Source organism: Ornithorhynchus anatinus, chromosome X1, assembly GCF_004115215.2.
Source record: "Ornithorhynchus anatinus isolate Pmale09 chromosome X1, mOrnAna1.pri.v4, whole genome shotgun sequence".
Taxonomy (NCBI): Eukaryota; Metazoa; Chordata; class Mammalia; order Monotremata; family Ornithorhynchidae; genus Ornithorhynchus; species Ornithorhynchus anatinus.
The window spans coordinates 8,142,001-8,163,853 of NC_041749.1; the positions used below are offsets into that span (position 1 = coordinate 8,142,001).

General features: G+C 41.3%; 1 protein-coding gene across 3 annotated transcripts in view; it reads left to right on the plus strand.

The window, feature by feature from the left end:
- ARHGEF10 (Rho guanine nucleotide exchange factor 10) overlaps window positions 1-21,853 on the plus strand; it is a 122,847-nt gene that overhangs the window by 98,331 nt on the left and 2,663 nt on the right. For all 3 annotated transcript variants that reach the window (XM_029050934.2, XM_029050936.2, XM_029050937.2), the window contains 5 exons: window positions 440-663; window positions 2,243-2,400; window positions 9,395-9,537; window positions 16,035-16,209; window positions 19,553-19,675. In XM_029050934.2, coding sequence (XP_028906767.1) covers window positions 440-663; window positions 2,243-2,400; window positions 9,395-9,537; window positions 16,035-16,209; window positions 19,553-19,675 — 823 coding nt within the window. The remainder of the gene's footprint in view (window positions 1-439; window positions 664-2,242; window positions 2,401-9,394; window positions 9,538-16,034; window positions 16,210-19,552; window positions 19,676-21,853) is intronic.

Below are 21,853 nucleotides of genomic sequence, written 5' to 3' on the forward strand. Positions count from 1 at the left end.
TAATAATTTTATAATAATGTTGATAATTGTTAAGCCTTTTCTATGTGCCAAATCTGGGATTAAGCGCTGGGATGAGATAATCAAGTCCCACATGGTGCTCACAGTCCAAGTAGGAGGAAGAACAGGTATGAATCCCCATTTTGCAGATGAGGGACCTGAGGCAAAGAGAATTTGGTGACTTGCCCAAGGTCACACAGCAGACAGATGGAAGTGCCAGTGTTAGAAATCCAGGTCCTTTGACTCTCTTTCCACTGGGCCACGCTGCTTCCCTAATTATGAAAGACATTTCATATTTTTAAAACTATTAGTGTTCCTAAACAGTAGCTAATTTCCAGATGCCAAATGAAAAGAACCACGTTTAAATGACATGTGTTTTCATGTCAAGTACGATCCAGCGGAGGCAGAGTGACCGCTTCTCCGTCTTCTCTCTGAAATTCAGATTGGCAGCTGTACTAATCAAATGGGCCAGGTTGCGATCGTTTCATTTCACAATTCCAGCCCGAAAATTATTGAGTGCTTCAATGTGGAGTCACGTATTCTCTGCATGGTCTACATCCCAGAGGATGAGAAACGGAGAGCTGTAAATGCAGTTCCTGACTCAGAAACTGAAGTTGCGAAAGCTTCCGCTGTGCCTACTATCTGCTTGGGAACAGAAGAAGGAAGGTATGTTTAATTATGTTGCTTGTAAATGATCGTGAACTTTTTTGTCCTTTTTTTTTTTAATGTAAAACCAGGATGGGGAACTCAAAGGTAATGATTCACTTTAATAATTTAAAGTCAGTACAAATTTAGTGTACATAAGCCATCTGATATTCCCTTGGAAAATTTTAAGACTCTTTCTGGTTTAAATAAGCCATAACCAGAAATTCCAGAGTGATTCCAACAAATGCAAAGCAGAAGGGTAATTTGTTTACAAGAGGCCCAACTTTATTAAATGGGCAAAGAGAACAGGACTTGTGGTATAAATATCTTATTTTCACTGTTACTTTTAAAATAAAAGGCCATAAAATAAAATACTGGTGAATGAGATGCACAAAGTTCAGTACAATTAAAGGCATGTTGAATATGGGCAAAATTAGGGGGAGAATAATACAAGTTTGGGGCATTTTACTTTGAGTGCACTTCCAGGAAAATCAAGTGATAAAAACTAAATTTCTGTGAATAATAAATACCGGACTGGGTCAGAGAGTGGTCCGTCTCTACAATCAATCAGGAATTGATCATTAGAAAATTTTTGAGCGCTCTCTGTGTTTGAGCCCTTGGGAGAGCCAATACAAGTAGTAGACAAGATCTCGCTCTTGAGGAGCTTACACTCTAGGGGAGAGACAGACATTAAATTACTCTCGGGGCTCTTTCCACTAAGCCACGCTGCTTCTCTAAAGATATGTGAATAAATTCTGTGGAGGTTAGGAGTGAATAGCCAGTGCTTAAGTGAGTGATGCATATATGCTGAAGTGACAATAGGTTGGGAGAACATAAAGTGGGGAGATGAGTAATAATAATTATAATAACAGTGCTAAGCACTTATTATTACTTATTATTATTAACTTAGTGTATCCCAGACACTATTCTAAGCGCTGGGTTGGATACAGGTAAATCAGGTTGTAGGCAGTCCCTGTCCCACACGGGGCTCACAATCTTAATCCCCATTTTACAGATGAGATAACCGAGACACAGAGAAGTTAAGTGACTCTCCCACAGTCACACTGCACACGTGGCAGAGCTGGGGTTAGAACCCAGTTCTTTCTGACTCCCAGGCCCATGCTCTATCCACTAGGTCTTGCTGCTTCCCTGTGAAATCAGGGACGGCCTCCTGGAGGAGATGTGGCTTCTGAATGTCTTGTCAGTTGAGTCTTCCATTAATTATCCCAGTATCTCGTCTCTGCCAGGGTTTTCAAAGGATTCATTGAGGAATAGTGAGATGGATGTACCTCTTTGTATGCTTCATTTCCCCTTTAACATGGTACCATCTCCCACACCTATACCCTCCTATAGCACTATGATGCTTTTTCTTAAGATGAAGGATAGAAATCAAACACATTCTTGTTGTTGTCATAAATCACTCTCGATCATGGAAGACAGGTGTAGATGATTTGTTGATGAGAGCCCTCTAAGTGAAAATGAGTTTAAAACGAATGCCCCAATATATGGCTCTACTTTCCTTGAGGTCCCAGACAACTCATACTGTTTCCTTCAAGGATGGAACAAATCACTTCATTTCTGCTTTCATATTTTTTTTTAGCATTTCCATTTACAAGAGTTGTCAAGGCTCAAAGAAGGTGAGACTTCAACACTTTTTCACACCTGAAAAATCAACTGTCATGAGTCTGAGTTGCTCATCCCAGTATTTGTATGCCGGTCTCGTTAACGGGAATGTTGCCATCTACACAAAAGCAGAAGGTAATTACTTTAATATAATTTGAAGACTATGTATGTCAGCTTTTATGAATTTATTTTTTTACCCGTTTAGTTTGTTTTTTGTGTTCCTGCTGTGTCATGATTGGCCTCACTGAGTTGAGTTGACTGAATTTGTAGAGAAGCAGAGTGGCTCGGTGGAAAGGGCACAGGCTTGGGAATTAGAGGACGTGGGTTCTGATCCCGGCTCCACCACCCGTCTGCTCTGTGACCTTGGGCAAGCCTCTTAACTTCTCTATTTGGCCTCAGTTCCCTCATCTGTAAAATGGGGATTAAGACAATGAGCCCCACATGGGACAACCTGATTACCTAGTATCTACCCCAACGCTTAGAACATAACCGACGCTTGGCACATAGTAAGCGCTTAACAAATATCATTATAATTATTATTATAAGCCACTAGGAAGTCTTTCTTCCTAACATTCTCCTGATTTCCTCAATTCACCATTTATATGAGCTCTCTCACGATACTCGGATCCTAGGATTTCAGCCGATACCCTACTGTATAAATAGCAAGAACTCCAATGATTTTACACTGAAAGTTAGTGCCGCACTCAACACTGTTGAATAAAGTTGTCAAGGGTAGAACCGCACCTGCTGTTGAGAAGAGGGTGCTGAGAGATTCTGCTTCAGAGCTCTAGACTGCACCCATCTGAGCTAGTTGAGAGACAAAGGGATGTGTATGGTGTGTGTGTGTGTGTTTAGCGAGAGAGAGGCATATATAGCTACCCTCTCTCTCCCTGTCTCTAGATATGGATGTAGAGGTATCTCTATATATATCTCTACCTAATAATAATAAATAATAATAGAACTATGATACCTTGTTAAGTGCTTAGTACGTGCCAAGCCCTATTCTAAACAACTGGGGTAGATACACAGTCCCTGTCCGACACGGGGCTCACACTCTTAATCCCCATTTTCTAGATGAAGTAACTGAGACCCAGTGAAGTGGCTTGCCCAAGGTCACACAACAGACAGGTGGTGGAGTCAGGATTAGAACCCTGGTCCTTTTGGCTTCGAGGCCCGGGCTCTAGCCACTAAGCCACGCTGCTCCTCCTATAGATGTATATCTAGAGAGAGAGCATTGGAGATAGCCTTGTTAATTTTGAGAGCCCCAGCTAATCATTTGTGCATCTTCTGCAAAGAAAAGCAGGGCTCTGTCCTGTCTCATTCTACCTACTCCACTCCGTGGCTTAGTGGAAAGAGCCCGGGCTTGGGAGTCAGAGGCCGTGGGTTTGAATCCCGGCTCTGCCGCTTGTCAGCTATGTGACCGTGGGCAAGTCACTTAACTTCTCTGTGCCTCAGTTACCTCATCTGTAAAATGAGAATTAACTGTGAGCCTCACGTGGGACAACCTGATGACCCTGTATCTACCCCAGCACTTAGAACAGTGCTCTGCACATAGTAAGCGCTTAACAAATACCAACATTATTATTATTACCTCATCTGTAAAATGGGATTAAGACTGTGAGCCCCACGGGGGACAACCCGACTAACTTATATCTATCCCAGTGCTTGGCATATAGTAAGCGCTTAACAGATGCCATCATTATTATTCCCCGTGGTCAAGCATGGATGAAACCTGATGTCTGGAAGCTCGAATCTCCTGTCAGATATGATTCTTTTCCTCTGGGAAATTCAACTCAGTAGGCCTAGAGCATCTTTAAAAATGCTTGACTCACTCAGGAGCTCTTATTCACTGATGACTCTGCTGTGCAAGTGCGTACACACACACGAAGACCTGAAGATGGCTGTTAATCAGTTCTCAGTGCTCTGGGTTGACACTTGGTCTACGTAGAAGAAGGTTCTGTACCCCTCAGATTGGCAAGCCCCATGCGTCATCAAGGATCTACATCGTGACTCAGAGCCAAATTCTATTTGCTGCTTTGCTGGTAGAATTCAGCGATGCAAGGAGAGGCAAGAAGGGGTTCTGTATCTTTTGGGAGACTGACAAAGGTAATGACAGAAAAGCCTCAGGATTCAGACCTACTGGAAGTACGAAGGGCAGTTGGAATGTTCTCCTTTTTTTTTTGTGGCTGTGGATGTACCATAAATTAATATTTAGTTTCTAAAGCAGTGCCAACAGAGCTGCCTACATGCAAATTGCATATCAAATATCAAGCTCGCCAGTGATGAAGTTCGAGGCAAGGCAAGCCACCAGCATCAAAGCAGCGTTCATCACATCCCACGTTTCTGAGAGGGACCCATGAGGAGACCAGATAGCAGCATGATGTTCAACCGTGATGAGCAGAAATGGGGTTCAGGGAAGACCTTCTCTTTCTTTCTCCAGCCTCTTAGATGGCTGAAAATGGAGTCACTTGCTGTATATCCCGCCCTGAAATGACAGCAGCTCCTTCCCTGACTTTTCCTACACCTATCCTGGCCATAAGAGATGGGAGGGTAAGGCTAGAAGACACTCTGAAGTGCTTAATGCGGGGCTATGGACTCAATAGGTAAATAGTAGTAAATCCCACTGAATGATTAACTGATGGAAGAAATCCTGCAGTGAAATCCGTCAGGTGGCCGTGCTGCTGTTTTTTATTTTCTAGGGTTACCTGATGACAGGCATAAAGGGATGTCATTGTTTAGAGGGAGATCGACGTGTCATTCCCACAGCGTGGCTTAGCGGAAAACACTGGGCTCAGTGCAGATTTGGTCCAAAAATACATTTTCCACAGGGAATTTTCTTCAAAAGGTCTTCCTGGTCTGGCCAAAAAGATAGTCTGGTATTCAAATAATTTAAAGGTTTTCCATTGCTATGTCAACATTTGCCTTTATTTTCTCTTTAAGTGTATCAGCTGTGATATCTAGTGAGTTACAGCAACAGTATAGTGTAAAATCTAGATTCGGTCAGCCCTGAGGGGTAGAGAAGCACTGACCTAGTTTACCACAGTCTATTGCTACGGAATGAATAGAGTGTAATAAGTTTTTATCCCCACAGAATCAAAACTAATCATTTTGAATTCCATCTAAGGGCCTTAGGTATGGCAGGATCCACAAAACCTAGGCTTGTTCCTGTAACATAAAAAGAAAGGAATGTAAAGGAAAAAATAGTCAACCCTATAAAGGAATATTTTGAAAAAATCTTTTTCTATTCTTTGTAGAGCTTAGTCTACCTAATCTTTACTTAATCACAAATATCATCAAAAGAGGAAAAAGTGTTACCTACAAAGGAATCTGCTGCCTATTGCTCAAATCTACTAAATCAGTTAATCAAAGATATTTTTGAGTGCTTATTATTTGCAGAGCACTGTACTAATTATTAATTCAGTCAGTCATATTTCTTGAGCGCTTACTGTATGCAGAGCACTGTAAGAGTTAGCAGATGTGGTCCTTGCCCGTAATGAGTTTTCAGTCTAGAGAGGCTAGACAGGCATCAATATAGGTAATTTAATATAATTTATAGATCTGCACATAAGTGTTGTTGGGTGGAGAATAGGGTGAATATCAAATGCCCAAACATCACAGATCCAAGTCCACAGATGATGCAGAAAGAGAAGGAGCCGGGGATAAGAAGACTTAATCGGGGAAGGACCCTTGGAGCCTCTTGACCTTAAAATGCTTTGATGGTGAGGAGAGTGGTGATCTGGTATGTATGAAGGAGGAAGGAATTTCAGGCTAGAGGGAGGAAAGGGATTGGCAGTGAGAAAGATGCGATTGGGACACAGTGACGCTGACGCTAGAGGAGCAAACCGTGTGGGTTGGGCTGTAGTAGATCAGGGAGGTGAGGTAGAATGGGGCAAGCTGAGTGAGTGCTTTAAAGCTGATGGTAAGGCGTTTCTGTTTGACTCGGAGGCGGATGGGCAGCCATTGGAGGTTCTCGAGGAGTGGGATGACATGGACTGATCATTTTTAGAAAAATGATCTGGGCAGCAGAGTGAAGTATGGACTGGAATGGGGAGAGACAGGAGGTAGGGAGGTCAGTGAGGAGGCTGATGCAGTAGTTAAGGAAGGGGTAGGATAAGTGCTTGGATTAATGTTGTAGCAGTTCGAATGGAGAGGACAGGTGGATTTTAGCAACGTTATGAAGGTGGAACCAATCAATCAGGTGTACTGTGTGCAGAGCACTGTAATAAATGCTGCGAGAGAACATTATAACAGAGTTGATAGACATGTTCCCTGCCCACAGCGATAACAGAAGGGATTTGGTGAAAGACTGAATAGGCAGGAGTATTGAGAGAGGTGAGTCGAAGACATCGGGAGGGATATGTGAGAAGCAGCCTGGCTCAGTGGAAAGAGCCCGGGCTTGGGAGCCAGAGGTCATGGGTTCTAATCCCGACTCCGCCACTTGTCAGCTGTGTGACTTTGGGCAAGTCACTTCACTTCTCTGGCCCTCAGTTACCTCTTCTGTAAAATGGGGATGAAGTCTTTGAGCCCCATGAGGGACAACCTGATCACCTTGTATCCCCCCAGTGCTTAGAACAGTGCTTTGCATATAGTAAGCGCTTAACAAATACCAACATTATTATTATTATCATTTATATGTGAGACTGTAAACTCATTGTGGGCAGGGAATGTGTCTTTCATATTGTTATACTGTACTTTATAGTATAGCAAGTATAGTGATAGTACAAGTATAGTATATAGGATAGTATATACTATGGTATAGTAACAACTCTACTAGCTGTTACTACAGTGTTATGCACACAGTGAGCACTTAATAAATATGATTGGTTCTGAAGTAGGGAACTGTACAATTCTACAATTGTACAATATTGGGTAAAACAGAGAAGGACGGGGTTTAATTGGGAAGATAAGGATTTCAGTTTGTGGCATTTTTAGTTTGGGCGTTGGTGGGAATTACAGAATAAATCTATGGAAAAGACAATTCTGTGTAAAACTATAAGCAGGGTAATTTCTTCTGACTGCATTTGGTCATTCTGGTCATTAAATGCTATTGGATAACATATGACTTTTTGTAAGCCTAGACTCTCTAGACAAGGAGTGTTGATTAACAGTGAAATTTTTGTTATTGGAAATAGTATTTATTATTCCTTGTATTGTCTCGACTATCTAGGCTTGGTTAAATTTTCCTTATATAATCATAATGTGGAGTTCCTAGTAGCTCTATTTCATCAGTACTGCTAAGAACGAAAGTCAAGTATTACTCCTGTGCAAATATTTACATTCAGAAAATATTTTTAAAAGCTCATAATCGGTGGTATTTATCAAGCGCTTAATATGTGCAGAAAGAACACTGTACTAAGCACTTGGGAGCATTCAGTGCAATAGAGTTGGCAGGCTTGTTCCCTGCCTGCAATAACTTAGAGTCCTATTTGCCATAATCCTTATTTAAAAAATCCATCTTTTCTCTTTGGTGATTATTGCAACAGTTCAGTTTTACACAACAGGAATGGATCGCCCAAGGAGGTACACAACTCATAGATACTTTTATTGTGGGGAAAAAATTTTGAAATCTAGGCTGTTAATTAAATTACTCTCCATTTAAGTCCCTAGGGCTTTCTTCTGGTAAGGTTATGGTAACAAAATATAAATTGAGTCGTTTTCATTTACAAATGGAAACATCTTGGTCCTCCTTTTGAAGCCATTTGAAGTCAGTGTTGGAAGTTCCAGGTGACTAGATCACTTAATGAGCACTTCCTAGGGCTGAACACTATACTCGGGACTCGGGAGAGTATAATAGAATTAGTTCCCAAAGCTCATTTTCAAAATTTCCTTGACTCATACAGAGTCTAACTTGGTTATAAAAATAGAAACCAATAAAATAATTTCATTCTGGATTTCTCTGCTGTTCAACTCTTCAGAGACTGGTTTCAAAGGCACAGTCTTACTTTTGTAACCTGATCTCCTCATTTTCCTTACTAGATCTTCTCATCCGCCTCTCTATCCCATCACAGTTGACAGCACCTCCTGTCCAAGCCCCACAAGCTTGGCATTATCCTTGACTCCTCCCTCCATATTCAGTCAGTTGCTAAATAAAGCCGGTTCTTCCTCCATATTTCCAGAATTGGCACCGTCCTTCCATTCTTCCTAAACTCAGCGACTCCTTTGGGGAGTTTGAAGACAGAATATGGCACCTACGTAGCATGAAGACTTAGACAAAATTGAATTGGTACAAGAATCCGTCTTTTTTATAGCTATGAGACCCAGACTTAGCAGAGATGTTACATCAATTTCTAGAGCAGTTCCAACAACACCTTTGTCCAAATTCAAGTGGCAAGATACGATCACACACAATTGAAGCCCTGCAACACAGTTAAACCACCAGCATTTAAAGCAGTGCTTCTCACATGACATCTTCAGTGGGTGGAGGATGTGTGGACAGTGGATGACAAGGTACCCAAACTGCTGTTCTACAGTGAGATGAAATGAGGTAATTCTAGAAAAGATGCTTGAGAAACGAAGAAAGAAAACCTAAACTATTTGCCACAGAGGACACTTGGAAAACAGCCAAAGAAACTGGATCGGCTTGCTGTGTAATTGGAAATGAAGTATAGGCCTTGTAGTAAAGACTTGGGACAGATTGGGTTGCCATAAGATAAAAAAAAGAAAGCACCACTGGGCACTATGGTTAAAAAAACACAAATGCTGTAGATTGTAAGCTCGTTGTGGGCAGGGAATGTGTCTATTATGTTGTACTCTCCCAAGCGCTTAGTACGGTGCTCTGTACACAGTAAGTACTCAATAAATATGATTGAATGACTGCACATGGGGCAGTCTTTCCAGGCACACTGTAGAAAACGACCAGCCTCACTCACACACTGATAAAATGATACTGTCAATATCATCATGGTTAAACTCAATCCTATATATATGTGTGAGTGTGTGTATTTAGAAAGTGCAATTTAATAACGTAGTGCTAGGCGTATGTAGGAAACATTTGGATCTTTTGAAACCATTTCAACTATTGGAACTTATGGGGTAGACCTGGATAGTTTCTCTCATTAAAGATAGGATTTAATTTAATGTGAAAAATGTTTCTCAATGCATTTAAAATATTTCTTTTCATCTTTTTAAGATGGTTCCTGGAACTCTGAGCCTCAAAAAGTGGTAAAATTAGGGGTTCTTCCAGTTAGAAGTCTACTAAAGATGGAAGATACCATTTGGGCAGCTTCTGGTGGACAAGTTTTTATAATCAGTATTGAGACCCATTCTATTGAGGTAAAATATCTGTGTTTTATGTTGGGTTATGACATACAGCTACGTTACCTGAAGGCAATAAATGATATAGCCATCCTTGCAATTGGATTTAAAATGTTTAAGCACCCAGTGTTTTCACACTGCCTCTTTGATTACCATGGAAAACACACCCATTTCACACACTTACTTATTCATTTTACTGTACCATTAGACTTCCTTTGGAATTTTTCTGGTTAGTCCTGAAAGCAGCTTTAAACATCAGACTCCAAAATTTCAGAGTAGGGAATGAAAACCATCGTTAGCATTGTCTCTTCGATGAGTTATTTTTCTCATCCTTTGCTGACCTTTTAAGTACATGCTCACCATTATAATTATCTTTCTCCTTCATTAAGACATTTCCTTGGGCAGGTCACTAAAGGTAATAGCTATTTACACCCGAAGGTAGCCTACTCCCCAAAACTATTTCAACACAAAAGTTGATTATAGTGACATTTTGGATCCCTTGATTTTTCTTAGTCACTAACTAAATTCACTAGCTAAACTGAACTAGCTGATGCAAGATTTACCATCTGTAGCACTAAGCAAGGTTTTCAGCTTTTAAATCATGCATTTCACAGACTATGGTTTGAACTTTTCCGTAGCTGTACAGTGTTTTGCATAGTTAGTTTGGGGTCTCACTATTTGTAAACTATGTGTCTGTGTCGCCGCAGCTGCACACATACATAACTAGATTCTCGCACTCTAGATGAAAGCTCTGTGTGTGTGTGTATACAGTTATGCATATGAACTTGTATAAACATTTTTTATACACAAGTTCTCCAGCCATTCCCGATATTTTTCTGGGGTTTTTTCCTCAATCAGGTAGCACACATTGCTACAAATCTTAAGTATCATTACTTAGCCTTTAATTCCCTCTTCCCTCTACCCTTATCCTGCTGATGAGAATAAATAATGAGCTGTACCTTCAGCTACTCCATGGAGTCCAGGCAGTTGAGATATCAGGCTGCTTCCTCTCTTCCCTCCTAACCTCCCTCACTCCCTAAATGATGCAGTCAGCTTGGCTTAGTGGAAAGAGCCCGGGCTTGGGAGACAGACGAGGTGGGATCTAATCCCGGCTCCTCCGCTTGTCTGCTGTGTGACCTTGGGAAAGCCACTTAACTTCTCTGGGCCTCAGTTACCTCATCTATAAAATGGGGTTGAAGACTGTGAGCTCCACATGGGGCAATCTGATTACCTTGTATCTACCCCAGAGCTTAGAAGAGTGCTTGGCACATAGTAAGCACTTAACAAATACCATTATTATTATTATTATCCCCACGAGGATGTACAAGGAGCAATAATTTCATTCTGGACCCACTTGGATTGTGCCACCTCCAGAAGTGATGAAGCACTGACATCCTACACTGGTGACAGACTTCTCTAAAAAAAAGTCCACCTCAAATGAGTTCAAAAACTATAGTAAACTTTTTAAAGCAAAGAAGGTATTTTTTCAATTATAATGGCTATGTGTATCCCTAAATAACAACAATGTGGTTTTTTGAAATGATTTCTAAGTGAGCTAAAATACAGACATTTTAAACCTTGGACATTTAAGCGAAATTATTATGATAGGGTCAAAATAAAGACTTCCTTTTGAGCCTCTTTTGGCTCCCAGACTGGCAATTTTCTTTTTATACGAAGGAACGAGTTTCTGTTCTTTGGTACTGAACAACAGAATTCATTGTGTGAATCCCGTGTGCTTGAGAAACCGTGGTTGTCTTCTTGGCAAAGCCAGCTGGACCTAAAGTCGTGACAAAATTTCCACTGTACAAGTGGGAAAACTCTGAAAAGAAAGATTCCAACTCTGCAATATATTGTTGGAACAATGGTGACCGTGTCAGGCTCCCCGGTTGAAGTGACTGATGGTGGTATGTGTTTATGAGCTCTGGGGAGACCATAGAATGGGAGAACAAGTCTGAGAAAGTAAAACAGAAAATTAGTCTGAGAGAGTAAAATAGGCTGGATAGAGTGGAAGGCTTGCAAACTATTTCCATTTGAAAAACGTGTTTCAAAAAGTCTGGGGGGCATTCAAATTCTGTGCCCTTCTGGTTTAGGACATTTTTTTTTGGTTGTTCTAAGGGTTAAGATGAGAGTAGAGAGAAAGCTTCAGTCCACTCCAGCTGAAGTGGATTAAGGCCTATCAGTAACATTTGAGTGCTTATGGTGGGTATTGGTATGATATAATAGTTGTATAATAATCGTATTTGCTAAGTGCTTACTATGTGCCAAGCACTGTTCTAAGCCCCAGGGTAGATACAAGGTAATGAGATTGTCCCTTGTGGGGCTCGCAGTTTTAATCCCCATTTTACAGATGAGGTAACTGAGGCACAGAGAAGAGACTTGCCCAAAGTCACCCAGCTGGTAAGTGGCAGAGCCGGGATTAGACCCTCGACCTCTTGATTCCCGAGGCCGGGCCTTTTCCACTAAGCCATGCTGCTTCTCTTATGAGACAGTCCTTGCTCAAAGGAATCAAACTGGGGAGACAGACACATAATAAGCAGGTAGAAGAAAGGAGTGCTTAAATCAATGTGTACACAAGTGCAACAGGAGGTAGTATAGTAATAATAGCATATATTAAGGGTGTACAGATTGCAGAGCGCTGTACTGAGAGCCAGGAGAGAATAGAATGCTGACAAAATCAGATGTGATCCCTGTAAAGGCAGAAGTGCTGAGATGATAGCTGGGGGGATAATAATGTTGGTATTTGTTAAGCGCTTACTATGTGCCGAGCACTGTTCTAAGCACTGGGGTAGACGGGGAATCAGGTTGTCCCATGCGGGGCTCACAGTCTTAATCCCCATTTTACAGATGAGGTAACTGAGGCACAGAGAAGTTAAGTGACGTGCCCACAGTCACACAGCTGACAAGTGGCAGAGCCGGGATTTGAACCCACGCCCTCTGACTCCAAACCCATGCTCTGTAACCTAGAGGTGGTTTATAGATGGTCAGAGGGAGTCTTTTTTTCTTAAGGTGTTGGAAGGATGAGCATCAAACTTCTCTCTTAGTGTCTTCATTTCCAAATAAAACCGAACAACATCCTGTAGTGCATTTGTTTAAAGCAGGAACATGTTAATTATCAGGCTGTTGGCATTATTGCCACATTCCGCCATCCTTACATAGTTATCAAAGTGTTCTTTTACTGTCTCTGATAGCATCTTCCACCATCCCCCAGCTCTTTCCCAGTTCTCTGAAATACTGTCGGGCTGTTTGGAACCCAGAGGCAACATTATTGGGGCCATTAAGTTGGGCTATTATGGTATTTGTTTAGAGTTTGCTATGTGCCAGGCACTGTACTTAAGTGCTGGGGTAGATACAAGCTAATCAGGGTTGGACACAATCCAGGTAATATGGGCTCGCAGTCTTAATCCCCTTTTTATAATAATAATATAGTGTTGGTATTTGTTAAGTGCTTACTATGTACAGAGCACTGTTCTAAGCTCTGGGGTAGATACAGGGTAATCAGGTTGTCCCACGTGAAGCTCACAGTCTTCATCCCCATTTTACTGATGAGGGAACTGAGGCACAGAAAAGGAAAGTGACTTGCCCAAAGTCACACAGCAGACAAGTGACAGGGTCAGGATTAGAACACAGGTCCTAGGTCCACGCTCTGTCCCCTGGGCCATGCTACTTCCACTGATGTGGTCACAGGATTGTGTGTCAGGTGGTTCTGAACCTGAAGAAATCACTGATGCTTTATTTCTAAAAGCCCAAACTCTTATTCAGCACCACTGAATCACTCCTATTTGCAATATTCCACATAGAATTTAGTCATTGGACACAAATTTTAATTTTTTTTCATTCATTACAAGTCACTCCTATAAATAGGAGCCAACTCAGTAGCCCAGGTGATCCTTCCTGTCATGAACATGAGCAGAGGTTGACATTTAGGAATTTGATATTGGTCCTGCGATGCAAATTCCGGAGGAAAAAAGTGAATACGCAAAGTGTTGGGGAATTCACTTATTTTTGTGGCATCGTGGCCCAGGATTGGACCCCAAGAAGCAGTGCGTCGAGAAGTTATGAGCTAATTTAGTGATACTAAAACGTGGCAACATATTATGACAGTTCCTTATCTTCTATAGTAGCGTCATGCAGACTGGATAGATTCAATCTATCAATCCCTCCTACTGGACTGTGACTCCCCTGTGGGACAGGGACTGTATCCGGCCTCCTTGACCTGTATCTACCCCAATGCTTAAAGCAATGCGTGACACATACCAAGCACTTAACAAATACCGTAAAAAATGGTATTAATTGAACGCTAACTGTAATAAGCATTTGGGAGAGCACTAGAGTTGATAGACACAATCACTGGCCAAAAGGAATTTACAGACTAGCGTTGGAGACGGACATTTAAGTAAATTACATGTAAGGGAAATGACAGAGTATAAGGGTGTGGGCGTAAGTGCTGAGGGGTTAGGGGTACAACCTATCGAACTGCTTAAGAGGTGCCCATCCAGATACAGAAGCGATGCAGAAGGGAGGCAAATAGGGAGGGTGAGGACTCAGGAAAGATTTTGCTAATCAAGCGACATCTTTGTAGGTACAGTGTACTCACAGTCTCCCATCCCACCGTCTTCCTTCGTCCCAAACCGACCTTCCAATTTTATGTTGCTTATAATCAACCAATCAATCATATTTTTGAGTGCTTACTGTGCACATAATAATAATAATGTTGGTATTTGTTAAGCGCTTACTATGTGCCGAGCACTGTTCTAAGCGCTGGGGTAGACATAGGGGAATCAGGTTGTCCCACGTGGGGCTCACAGTCTTAACCCCCATTTTACAGATGAGGGAACTGAGGCACAGAGAAGTTAAGTGACTAGAACCAGACTGAGCGCTTGGGAGAGTTCAGCATAGCAGAGTTAGTAGACATGTTCCCTGCCCACAGTGTGGTTACAGTCTAGATGGCAAGACACATTTTAACATGTATATCAATATCAATTAACATCCAACTCTCCTGCATCCATCTCCTCACTCACGCTGTTCCTCCAGTTAGAAACTCCCTCCCTCCCCACCTCAGATACCCCACAGCTTTCCTCATATTCAGATCCGAAAACCTGAAAATCCCATCTCCTTCAATGAGGTTTCCCCGATTCATTTCTGAGCCCTCTTCTTAGCACTCATGTCCGTTCAGTGTATTTATTTTGACAGCGTTGGCAAATGTATTTATCTTCACCTCTCCTATAAAGGTGTAAGCTTTGTGAACGATAACTTTGTTATTCTCAACTTTCCCAAAGCCTCGTACAGGGTACCGCCAAGTGAGTGTGCATTAATGCTGCTGCTATTACTACCGCCACTGCAACCGTCCATAATTTTTTGGGGGGAGGGGCAGTAACCTCAAAGTTGTTCTTTTCCCTGACTGAAATTGGTAAAAGGTCTGGCATAAAACCTCTTGGATCCTTAAAAAGCAATAATTGGGATCAGGAATGAAACCTTTTTGTCACTCTGTGCTCTATTCCTTCTTCCTTGTATACCGACCTGCTCAAGCCCTGAAGCGTGACAGAAGTTATTATTTTCACTTCGGAAACTACCTCTCTCAGGGTCTCTCCATTAGTGTTTGAGGGATACTCGCGTCTACCATGGTGTGTTTACAATTACAATCTATCTAGATCTCAATTCACCTCTCAAGGCCGCACCTGAAGTTTCCAATACTTTACCAGTCTCGACTATGGGAGGGGAAGTCAAGCCAAGGCCTGTCCATTCCATTCCTAGCTTGGGCAGTGGCTAGCGAGTGGAAGGCCATCTGCTACAAGTCAAAACTCACCCATGCTGAGCAGCAGCGGCACGGGAGAGAGTCGAGGGCGGAGACTCAGGTTAACTGCGTGGAAGGAGGCAATGCTAAATCGCTTCCATATTTTTGCCAAGAAAACTCTCTGGATCCAATACCAGAATGATTGCAGATGGAGGTGGGACGCTGTGGGAGAGATGTGTCCGTGGCGTCGCTATGGGTCGGACGTGACTCGACAGCATAAGACAACAACAGATTTCAATTATTGCAATACTTAGTGTTACCAAATGTCTTCAAGTCTTTGAAGAAGAAAGAGATATTATTAACTGGATGCTATTAGTTGGACTTGTGGTAATACCATGCACAGAACTGTTCTGCATATTAAGGTAATCAATCACTTTAAGAATTGAAAGTACATAAGTGCTTAATAAGTACTATTACTTCTACTGCCAAGAGAAGGGCTCCGAATCTTAATTAGTAGAATAGTTTTTCAGATGTGAGAAAAGATCTTATATAATAAAATTATTTCAATATGCCTTTCTAGAAATAAATACTAAAAATAAAAGTTAGCAGTGAAAATGTCTTAGGAAAAAATGAATGTTGTGGAGAAGATGAGTGTTTTTCTTTTGTTCATGTATAGTACTCTCCCAAATGCTTAGTACAGTGCTCTGGACAAGGAGTGCTCAGTAAATACATTTGATTGATATTCCTTGTACCTTTTCTTTGGCCTTTCTTTCCTCTTTTCCAGAGGCGTCTAGAAGCCCACCATGAAGAAGGGATGGTCATCTCACATATGGCCGTGGCGGGAGTCGGGATCTGGATTGCTTTTACAACAGGATCTGCGCTTCGTCTGTTTCACACAGAGACGCTTAAACATCTCCAGGATATCAACGTATCCACACCTATCCATCATATGTTGTCAGGTAATTATCAGGGTAGTTTTGTTTATTTTGGGTCTTGACTCTTTAAAACGAATTCATTATGAAGTAGGCCCTTTTGAGTAACTTTTCCATCACTGTTTTAGTATGACTATTTGGCGCTATCATTTTTGATATGAATTCAATAAAGGTTCGTTTAGCTTAATTGAGGGATAAGAAGTGTGTCTAAAACTTCTAACACTAGTATGTATGCTAATAAAATGGGGGGGGGGGACCATGAAAATTGATCTTTCAGTTCTATTACTGCCATGTCCAAAGGAGTTAGACTGATGTTGCACATGTTAAATGTAATCAGTGTAGGTGGAACATTTATAACATTTCCACTTTTAATGAAAGTTACAGAGTTCCGTGGGATTCATATTAAGTAATGCCTTTTGAGACCCTTTTTCATGTGGAGAAACAAAAAACATTCTTCCTCTGCAATTTAGAAAGATATTTACTTCTCACTCACATTGCCATGGAAATAAAATTGGCTGATGCTGTTCACCAACATTTTGTTCGGAAGACTTTCAGCTGATTTTGTATCCTAGAGGGCAGTTCTAATTAGTTCAAGCAGTTATTTCTTTTAAGGCAAAAAAAAAAAGCTTCAACTTATATAAGGCTTTTGGAAGAGCCATTGAAACATTGAAGGAAAATCCAAAGACATAGGTATTTTTAGCTTGTGAAAATTACAAGCGTTCAAAAGAAATTGGCAGTTTCTTTCATAATCCTGTAACATAAGAACAAGAAAGGTTTAAGGCAGGAAAATGGAGAGTGGAATAGCAACCGTGGCAAGATGGATTTAAATGACAAAAATAGAAAAATTCCCAATCAAGCTATAGCCAATGAAAAGTAGGCAGTGATGTATATTTTTTTCAGTGAGTGCAAAATGGGGTGAAAATGTTTAGAATTGAAATCATTAGTTCCTCCTTTTGCAGTTTTGAATAATAGCTTCAACAGTTTCTGCCATTAGACTGGAAGTTCCTTGTGGGCATGGAACCAGTTCCACACTTCTTTTGTACTTTCTCAAACACTTAGTAAAATGCAGAGCCCCAAGTGAATGATCACTGAATATCCTTCCACCAACATCCCCAAACAGTGACTGACTGTGGAGAGTGATCCTATTAATTTCATTTGTTTCATTTACCTATTTTGAGATAAATTCCGTATTATCCATAGCTGAGATGCAGTTTTGGTTAAAACTTTGTTGTATTTGAGGAGAGAAAGAATAAAAATTATAAACTTACAAGTGGTTGTACTGTAGGCACTGGGTGATATTTACTCATCTCCATGCTCAGTGCATTCATTTTTAACAGAGAGCTTAATTTCTATAAAATTCTTCAAGATTCTTATAGGCCAAAAGGGGAGCAGGAGCTAAATAAAGCTGTGTATTGTCTTGCAACTGTTTAAAAAGAGATTGGAAATTGCATACACAGTTTAAAAAATGTACTGATACTTCCACGTTAACCAAATGATACATTGATACATTGATACATATACATTGATAGGAAAAAAAAAGTGTTTATTATGAGAACCTCTTCCATGATTGCTGGGATAAAACAAAATGATATATTTGTTGGCCAAAATACACTTTAACTTGGCCAACTTGTGAGTCTTATTTATTCCATTTTTGGAATTATATGATTCCTTTTTGGTCTACAGGCCAAAATGAAGGTCTACAGACCTGTAGTGTTGTCCAACCTTCTCTATGCCTATGGTACCGGGATCTCACATAAGCACCAGTCAGTCAGTCATATTTATTGAGCACTTACTGTGTGTAGAGCACTGGACTAAGCACTTGGGATAGTACAACAGAACAGACATCCAGCTCCTTGAGCAGTTCCACCGGCATCACGGATTAGCCATACTCGATACAGAATGGCAAGAAAAGATTACAAACTGGGAAATTCTGGAATGTAATTAGTCCCCTATCATTGAAGGCTCACCTCAACACAGCAAGATAGCTAAACAACTGTTGTTCAACTGTAAATGAAAGTAGGGAGGGCAGAGGAAACTTTAAGAACACTGTAAAAAATAAAGCTTCAGCTAGTAATAATAAAAATAACTGTGGTATTTGGTAAGTGCTTAGTATGTGCCAAGCACTGTTCTCAGGACTGGGGTAGATACAAGTAATCAGGTTGTCACAGACCCTGTCTATTTAGTGTTATATTGTATTCGCCCAATTGCTTAGAACAGTGCTTGGCACATAGTAAGCACTTGATAAATAAGATCGAATGAATGAATCTGGCAGACCTACACTCTCTATTCATTCAAAGCATTATCTATTTTTTGTGGTATTTATTAGGCACTTACAGTGTGCCAGGCATTATCCTAAGTGCTAGGGTAGATACACGGTAATCAGGTTGGACACTCTCTGTATCCCATATGGGGGTCACAGTCTTAATCCGCATTTTACAGATGAGGCAACTGAGGCACAGAGATGTGAAGTGACTTGTTCAGAGTCACACAGTAGACAGGTGGCAGAGCCAGGATTAGAGCCCAGTTAATTCATTCATTCTTTCATTCAATGGTATTTAACGAGCACTTACTATGTGCAGAGCACTGTACTAAGTGCTTGGAATGTACAAATCGGTAACAGATAGAGACAGTCCCTGCCCTTTGACGGGCTTACAGTTTAATCGGGGGAGACGGACAGGCAAGAACAATAGTAATAAATAGAATCAAGGGAATGAACATCTCATTAAAACAATAGCAAATAAATAGAATCAAGGTGATGTACATTTCATTAACAAAATAAATAGGGTAACGAAAATATATACAGTTGAGATACTTCTGACTCGCAGGCCCGAGGTCTAATCGTTAGGCCACATGTCTTCCCCCTGTTAAAATCACATCATCTCAGGGGGGCCTTCTTCGATTTATCCATTTTCCTGGCTTCTCCACCCTGTGTTACTTGACTCTGTCCCCTTCAAGCATTTGATAGTCACCCCACCCTCAGCTCCACCAGCACTCAAAGGCGTATCCACAAGTTATTTTAATGTCTTGTTCCCCCTTTAGACTGTAAGCTCCTTGTGGGCAGGGAACATGTCGACTAACTCTGTTGTACCGTCCCAAGCTCTTAGAACAGTGCTCTACACTCAGAACTCAATAAATTCCATTGATTGATTGTATTGAGTGCTTGGAAGAGTTCACTGGATATAGTAGTCACAAGCCCTGTCTTTACAAAGCTTTGTAATATGTGAATTGGCAGAAGTGGATACGACGCCAAGAGTGTGTAATGTATTATTAGCTTGACTGAATGACCGTTGGGTTTTCCCTTGCTTCTTGATGCCGTTCAAGCTCTAGTTCTCTGGCCAGAAAATAATCCATTCTGTTGTAAAATTCCTAGGGCAACAACGTGTGTCTGTGACCAGTCTACTCGTATGCCATGGCTTATTATTGGTCGGGACAAATCTCGGAATAATCGTAGCACTTCCAGTTCCTCGTTTGCAAGGAATTCCAAAAGTGACCGGTGAGTGGATGTTCTCAATCGCCTTCATTATCGAATCCCGGAAGCTTAAAGAACATATTAAAGCATGGGTGTATTTTGGTGTCCACGTTATTCTACATGAGTGTATTTCCATTAAAAATGTATACGTGCCTATCCCAGAGTACATTTGTAATGTGGTCCTTGCAAATATAGGTGCATTGTGAACCATCATCTTGTGGGTTACATTTTCCCATTGACTTAGCGACTTGCCCAAGGTCACACAGCAGACAGTTGATCGAGCTGGGATTAGAACCGAGGTTCTTCTGACTCCCAGACCCGAGTTCTATCCACTAAGCCACGTTAATGCCAAGCCTAATTGGGTACTCAGATGTGGAGATGAGCCATGCAGATCTTCTCTCAACCTAATTTCAATTAATGGTCACTCAAGACTAAAGTAATAATCTAATAATAATAGTCATGATATTTATGTGTCATGCACCGGCGTAGATACAGTCAATCAATACAAATCAGACACAGAGCCTGAGCCATAAGGGACTCACAGTCTAACTAAGAGGAAGAACCCATCTTAAATCCCTTTTTTATGGGTGAGAAAATTGAGTAACAGAGAAAGTGAGTCACCTTTCCCAAGTTGCACGACAGGCAAGTGGCAGAGTCAGACTTAAACCCCAGGTCCTCTTACTCTGAAGCCCAGCTCTTTCCTCTAGATCACACTTTTTCCCCGTTTGCAGCTTCCTGGGACATTTTTGGAAATTTTTCCAACTTTCTTTCAAAGCCTCTTTGTAGGTAGTTTGCCTTAACGGATATTTTTGCACTTGCCTACGTGAATATTTTGATAACTCACATAGTTATGTAAATATTAGTACATATACTGCATGGGGATGATAATGAACTGTTTCATAGAGTCTGCATAACAATGTGAACCAAAAGTTCAAAGAAAACAAGTTAGGCGCTGTTTACACTGAGGAAGCCAGCATGGAATCAAAAGATTTTCATTGGCAAGGCTATGCAGAATTCAGTGCTATTGTTCAGTTTTCTTCTGCCTTTCCCTGTGCCTGATACGTGCACTGCACCTGGTGAATAGGCAAGTCCCACTGCCTGACTGACTTGTAGATTGGAACCCAAATCGCCACTCCCACAGAGTAACATTTACCCTTTTATCTCCCGCTGATCTCCCGTGTTGTCTGGTCTGGTATAGCATTCATTAAAATCCAAATTCATTTGGCTGGTTCCTGCTTATTTCGAGTACCAGTATGCCAGAAGAGTTTTGGAGTCAGTGTGGGAATGATAGGGGAGAGAGGGGAAGGAGGAAGCTTGTGAAACAGATCAGTTTGGCCTTGAAATATTCCTGGAGGCCTCAGATCTTGGCAGATCACTCCATCTCGTGCTTATATCCTGCCCACTTTCTGTCCGATTCTCTACGGCCACAATGCCTCAAGCTCACTTCCTATATCTCCAGTTTCTCGTAGCACTTCCTATAGGCCTCGTTGTATCCCAACCACCGCTTTTCATCTGACCGACATATTATCCACGAGTCATCCCTGTCACTCCACAAATTTCTTTTCACGAATCCATTGTATAAGCCTTTCGACTTCCTCACTATCTGCCAGTCACCACTAAATTTGTGTTTTCTGATCTCCATGTGCCTGGCTTGATCCAATCCTGCTTTATCTGCATAAACGAGAAGCAACTTGGCTTAGTGGAAAGAGTGTGGATCTGGGAGTCAGAGGACCTAGGTTCCTATCCTGGCTCTACCCAAGGCTTGCTGTGTGACCTTAGTCAAATCACTTGACATCTCTACGCCTCAGTTCTCCTATACTTCCTCTTACTTCGACTGTGAGCCCCATGCGGGACAGGGACTGTGTCCAACCTAATTAACTTGTATCTACCCCGGTGTTTAGAACGGTTTTTTGACACATAAAAACAAAAACTAGGTAATGCTATTTCTTAGCTAAGGGTAATCCATTATTTCAAATTTTCCTTTCCTTCCCCAAAATACAATGCCCCAAATTGCTCTGAGTCCTCTTTTGTTTTGCACCATCTCCTCGGATTCTTTCTGTAGCCTCCTGTCAAACCCAGATTACCTTTCTGATCAAATTTCTCGAGGCATATGGCAAATCTTTTCATTGACCCATGAGAAAATAAGAAGATTGACAGGAGAGAAGATATTACATTTGAGAATTTGGTTGTAAAAAAAGAATG